The 6,717-nt window shown below is 33.1% G+C and overlaps 1 protein-coding gene across 1 annotated transcript; it reads left to right on the top strand.

Moving 5' to 3' along the window:
* Window positions 1-723: 723 nt before the first annotated feature.
* Window positions 724-4,294, top strand: LOC108464297 (26S proteasome regulatory subunit 6B homolog). The gene is made up of 6 exons (XM_017764520.2): window positions 724-1,338; window positions 2,656-2,886; window positions 3,068-3,226; window positions 3,347-3,499; window positions 3,679-3,762; window positions 3,860-4,294. Exons 1-6 carry the CDS (start codon window positions 841-843, stop codon window positions 3,992-3,994), a joined length of 1,260 nt encoding a protein of 419 aa, XP_017620009.1. The 5' UTR covers window positions 724-840; the 3' UTR covers window positions 3,995-4,294.
* Window positions 4,295-6,717: the final 2,423 nt, after the last annotated feature.

Raw genomic sequence — 6,717 nt, 5'->3', positions numbered from 1 at the left:
GTCATGATTTTATAGTATAGTAGCCTAAAAACACTTCAAAGTATACCCAAAACACCATCATAACACATCAACGAGTTTTAAATGATAATAACGTAAATTTTAAACACATTTAAGCTCAAAATACAAGTATTAGGTGTAACGACCTAACTTTAGCCTTTGTTGAAAAATGCGATTTCAGAATCCAATTCTATAAACTGAGTTGATAAAAATATGAATAGAAGTATTGATAAAGTAGTGGGAAAATATATTAAGGATGGATTGAATAATTAAATTATGAAAAATAGTTAATTAAGTGTAGGATTAAATTGTAAAAATTTAATCACTATTAAATTTTAAATTTTGAAAATGATCAAGGACCTATATGGTTATTTAACAATTTTTGGGAAATGAATTAGTGGATGTTTATTTTTAGGTTTTAAAGGACAAAATCGATTAGTTTTGTATTTTAATGATTTTAAAATTTATTTTTTCCCTAAATTACATGGAAATTATGTGTAACTTTATTTTATTTTAAAATTTCAAGTCATGTATTTAATAATCATGTCACCATTATGTTATTGATTTAATAAAATGGACTCAAAACAAATTTCGATAACTCATGTGATTATTTTGTAATGTTTTAAAGTTAAGTGATTCGATTAAAAATTTACTAATCATTGAGTGACTATTTATGTAATTCTGTATAATATTAGCAACGACGTCGTTTTGGGGAAATTACGTTTAAAACTAAAAAATAAACAAAGACCCGAGGAATACCCTCGCGGAGCTGTGTTTCTTTTCTTTTGTTACTGTTTTCCCTTTTCTTGCTCTTCAATCCAAACCCCGAGTCGGTGAAAACAAATGGCAGCCTCTGCAATTGTGGCGGAACCCAAACCCACGGCGGAGCCGCCTTTTCCCGCCACAAGATCCGACCTTGGACAGTACCCGATGGGGGACCCAACGGGAGCCGAGGAGGACGATCTGTATTGCAAGTTGAAATCCTTTCAAAGGCAGTTGGAGTTCATAGACATCCAAGAAGAGTATGTGAAAGACGAACAGAAGAATCTCAAGAGAGAGCTGTTGAGGGCTCAGGAGGAAGTCAAGCGGATCCAGTCGGTGCCCTTGGTCATTGGCCAGTTCATGGAAATGGTCGATCAAAACAATGGAATCGTTGGCTCCACTACGGGATCCAATTATTATGTAAGGATATTGAGCACCATCAACAGAGAGCTTCTAAAGCCGTCGGCTTCGGTGGCTCTTCACCGTCACTCCAACGCTCTAGTCGACGTTTTGCCTCCCGAGGCCGATTCCAGTATCTCTCTGCTTAGCCAGTCGGAGAAGCCTGATGTTACGTACAACGTCAGTTTCTTATCTTTTTCTTCTTCTTTCTTTATTCTGTTTTGAAGTTTGGATTTAGGGTTTCGCAATTGACGATGGCTGATTTGGGATTAGGGCTTTGTTTCCTTTCTATTTAAAGTAGGGGGATTTGGGTTAACTGTTGTAGGAAGGGAAATTTAAAGCATGAGTTTTGTGTCTGTTTTGAATACCAGGTTCATTCCTTCTTTATGCGGTTGCCTAGATTATTAAATTGAGTACTTGATTAATTAATTTATTTGGATATGTAATGGGGAAAAAATCAGGGCCTTTTTTTTTTTCTGCTGCCTATTTATGCCTTAATTAGGATATTATGAGATCTATTAGATAAGGGAACGTTTAAAAGGGGTAGTTTTGCTGAAAATTGTGGTACACATAGCTCATAACTGCTAACATGCAGAAATTGATTGCTAAGATTTATTAAATTTTTATTCATTGGTTTACTTTGCTGCAAATTTCAGCACTAATGCCAAAAGAAGAGGATTGGATGTGATTTGAGTCTGTTTTCCTCTTCCATTCTTAAATATTTGATGTTTGAGGCTATGGATATGTTGGAAAAAGTTGTTTTAATTTTGTTCGCTCTTTATCCAATTAGACATAGGTTAGGCCTTAAGCTGGAAATGGAAGACAACATGGAGTAAATTCCAAATGTTACTTGGAGAAATTGGCTTATTTGCTTTCCTACATACTTTTTAATTAATAGTAGGCAATATATTGTGGAGCAGAGTGTAATTGTGAGCTTACTTTTTATTGTAGGCTTTAATATTTCCTGACTTGGCCTGCAATTTTTGCTAGATGTTCCTGAATGATTAAATTGTTAGGACTCTTGAAAAATGCTTTCTGTAGAACTGACGGGGTTCTGCAACAAACTTGTTCTCTTATCTATTATATCTAACAGCGATACTCAACATGTAGCAAGATTTGAAGGATAGTGGGCTATATATCATTTTAGAATGTGCTTGTTATGCCTATGTTATTGTATTATAATGAACAATATGATGCGCTTCTTTAATATTGTAAATTTACTATATAATTTTCCACAACATATTCCAGGAGGATCTTTGCATCATTTGTCTTGTGTGATTGATACTAGAAAAAATTTATTGCTAGTAGTTTAGTTTTGTTATTTCTGTTTAATTTGTTTGAATGTTCTATCATTGATTCTTTTCTGTACCCTTTGTTCTGCTCTAGTACATTGGTAGAGTTAGACCCTCTTTGAGTCCATTTCTTGGAATAAATTTGACAATAGTACTGTTTTTGGTGGTTGTTTCTGGCATCTGAGGCTTAGTATTCTTTTCCTAGGATATTGGAGGATGTGACATCCAAAAGCAAGAAATTCGTGAGGCAGTGGAGCTACCATTGACTCATCATGAGCTCTACAAGCAGATTGGGATTGACCCTCCTCGTGGTGTTTTACTCTATGGTCCCCCTGGCACTGGAAAAACCATGCTTGCAAAGGCTGTTGCTAACCATACAACTGCTGCCTTCATTAGAGTAGTTGGATCTGAATTTGTTCAGAAGTATTTGGGTGAGGTAAGGAGATGTTGTGGCCATTTTTTTAATTGTTATTACTAAATTCATCATTCCCTAATCAATGCAAGACATAGTTCTCTGCAATGAAAATTGACTTCCCTTAATATTGATTTTTTCTAATACTGGCTACTATCTTTTAATGTTGGTGGATAATAATATCTTGAGCATTGCTTTGTCTCAGGGGCCACGGATGGTTCGTGATGTCTTCCGTCTTGCTAAAGAAAATGCTCCAGCTATTATCTTTATTGACGAGGTAGATGCCATTGCTACTGCTAGGTTTGATGCTCAAACCGGTGCTGATAGAGAAGTTCAGCGTATCCTCATGGAACTCCTGAATCAGGTATATGATGAGGAATGAGGAATCTGTCGACATATTAATATAGATGCTGCTGTTATTCTTCAAAATACATGAGGAAGTTAGTAATTTAATTAATTAAACTTCTTTTCTGAACTTTTTTAGATGGACGGGTTTGATCAGACTGTGAATGTTAAGGTCATTATGGCAACCAATCGAGCAGACACTTTGGACCCTGCTCTTCTTCGTCCTGGAAGGCTTGACCGAAAGATTGAGTTCCCTTTACCTGATAGAAGGCAGAAGAGACTTGTTTTCCAGGCAAGTAGGGCAATGTATCAATGCCTACGTAATTATTGTACTTTTTAATTCCTTTCTGCATGATTCCTGGTTCTCTTTAGTTGTTTTGTATTTTCTTCTTTTGTCCATCCTGTTTAGATTGTGATTGGGAAATGTTGCATCTTATTTTCTCGTGATTAAGGTAATGTTTCCCTTCGCAGGTTTGCACTGCTAAAATGAACCTAAGTGATGAGGTGGACTTGGAGGATTATGTTTCTCGACCAGATAAAATTAGTGCTGCAGAGGTTAGTAGTGGCATACTATCAAAGCTTGTCCTGATTCTCTGTGTCTTTAGTTTTGGTCGTAATTCCTTTTTTTGCTCATTCACGTTGATTCATACAGATTGCTGCAATCTGCCAAGAAGCTGGAATGCATGCAGTTCGCAAGAACCGATATGTCATACTTCCCAAGGACTTTGAAAAGGGTTACAGAACAAATGTGAAGAAGCCTGACACTGACTTTGAGTTCTACAAATGAAGAGATGTTGCAGTACCGGAGACACTTTCAAGTTCTGATACGTATTACTTGAGAACATTTGTTTCGATATGGAGCATGGTAGTGTTAGAGTGCGTAGGACTTGAGAGTAGAGCCATGCGATGTCCCGAGTACTTTTGAATTGGGAAAAAGAGAATGCTATTATTGGAGGTAATATAAACTTTGGTGCAAACCACTACGGGTTGATAGATGTTTGTTTTCTAGATGATTTTACTTAAATTTCGCTGATGTATAATCAATCTAAACTTGGTTTAATCTATGTGTTGTTTTATGGACATGAAATCTTCACTTTTTTTTTCCTACTCTTTTGAAAATAACAGCATCAAGAGCATTAAGTGGATCAAAACCATATTAGTATATTATAAATAGCATAGAAATTATTTATGTTATTTTTCTACCGAAATTGCACCTCAATTATTTTGCTATATTTTTAATTTATATTTTAAATTATATATTAATGTAATATAATAGAATATTTTAATTACATTTTATAAAAATAAATATTAAATTAGCTTATTAAATATATATTAATTTGTTACCATTAGAACTGATATATATATGCACACTTATGTTTAACCCTCAAGTCAACCAAAATATTTAGTTTCTGGTCATTAAAGTTCGGTGAAATATCTTATTTTTGCTATTGAATTATGAGTAGTTATATTTTAATCACTAATATTATTGACTTATAACGTTTTATTATAGCTTTAACAGAAAAATGAGGTAAACATTAATTGATCCCTAAACTATAGTTAAAAACATTCAATTTGATACTTTTACAACATTTTCAACCATAATTCTAAAAAAATTTGTTCTGAAAATTGATTCTCCCAACCTCTTTTAGTGTGTTTGTTAGAGCGTAGAGGCTAGCTAGTGATTCTCGAATCCAAATGATAAGCTTACTTGGGCATGCATTAGCTTGAGACCCAAGCTTAAGAGCATACATTGGCAGAGCTAAAATCTCAGTTGGTGATACCTACATGTTTATCCATTAGCAGTAGTTAAAAGTTTTCGTACATGGCAACCAAAATTGGGTATATATCATTGTGATGTTAATCTATAGAAGATCTTCAACCAGATTAGAAGGGAAATTTTAACGTGGGATATCAATGTTGTCAATATATTCACACATACCAAACGAGTGTACACTATCGTGACTGGGACTAGAACTATATATGGTTAAATGTGGCAACTTCAGCAGCCCAACAACAGACTCCTAACCTGGCACGGTGGCACCCATTCAGCTTTCTACATCTTCTTCTGCACTAGCCACTAACGAGAACATCGAGAATGGTATAGTATGTCTGGAGCGAGGGGTGATATAAATTCAATTTGGTCGGTTTTTTTTTAATTTTTAAAATCATTTATCATAATTCAGTTTAGTTTAGTTTGGTTATTAGTTTTAGACTTATTTTAATAAAATGACATTTATTTTATAACTTTCGAATATTATTCAACAAAATTTTAGAAAAAACAATTCTAAATATTTAAATAATAATTTTTCAAGAACTTTTAAATTATTTTTATTATTTTAAATATAAAATATTTATTTTATATTATAAATTATATATTAAATAAAAAACAGAATTCAATTTGATTTCGAATAACTATGATTTTATAACTTACATTCTATAAATTATCCAAATACATCGACTTGAATCGATTTTTGATTTGGTCAAATTTTTTTGCTCAATCTTACTTTGAGGAAGATCTACCGCCAGAAAAGATCATAGACTCCATTCAACACAAATAGAAAAGATTAATTAAATATGCTGAAAAATCTCGAAATAAAAATTGGAAAAAGATCTTAAATCTTCTTTGCAGACTCCAAATTGCTAGGTGAATTTAGCGAATTAACTTTGAATGTTTGACAAATTTGAAGTAATTTAAAACACATATGTATCAAATAAGTTTTTTCCTAATGTTATTACACTAAACGCCGAATGGGTGAAACCTGAGTTGTTTGTGCTTTCTTGGATTATGCTCTACCTTTTATTATGATATAAACCAATCAACTTTGCAATTACAATTGGTCTGCTAAATTAGTTTAATTAAAAATCGAGTGAATCTCTAAGTTGATTGAGCTTAGTGAATCTCGCACCATATTATAGCAGTAAACTTGTATAAGGTGATTTTTTGTTGGACATACATAAGATGTACGTGGAAGTTCGATATCATTAATTATTCAGTTGTCCTAAAATGTCATATCCTAAAACGTTACATCATTCGTTAGTACAAGGAAATAAGTTACGATTTCATTATCAATAGTCTTTAAACATGTAAACAACTCTGTCTTCCAATATAAAAACTTAGCTGAAAGAGCCAAGTCCCTTTCTGGAGAGGCCATTCCCTTCCAACGTCAAACCTAGAAAAACACCCAATTGATCTTCAATCAACTTTCATTGACTCCTCTCCTTGGCCTAAGGTAAATCACCACTCTATCCTCCTGTTAATCACACTGACTAATTATAATAAATATTTATTTTTAACCTTATAATTATTTATCATGTTGTTGAGGCAACTAACAATCTTTTATCTTAGTGATAAATTTATTATGTTATATAATATGAGAATTTGAGTTTAATCCGTAAAACCCGCCCGTATTCTAATTATTAAAAAAATATTTTAATTGAAACTTCCATAAACACAAGTACCTCTTTCTACATGATTAGTTCAACTTTTGACTGAAACATTAAAAGGAAAAG

Source organism: Gossypium arboreum, chromosome 13, assembly GCF_025698485.1.
Source record: "Gossypium arboreum isolate Shixiya-1 chromosome 13, ASM2569848v2, whole genome shotgun sequence".
NCBI lineage: Eukaryota > Viridiplantae > Streptophyta > Magnoliopsida > Malvales > Malvaceae > Gossypium > Gossypium arboreum.
The sequence above is the reverse complement of the archived record's forward strand: the minus strand, read 5'-3'. Positions and strand labels throughout refer to the sequence as shown.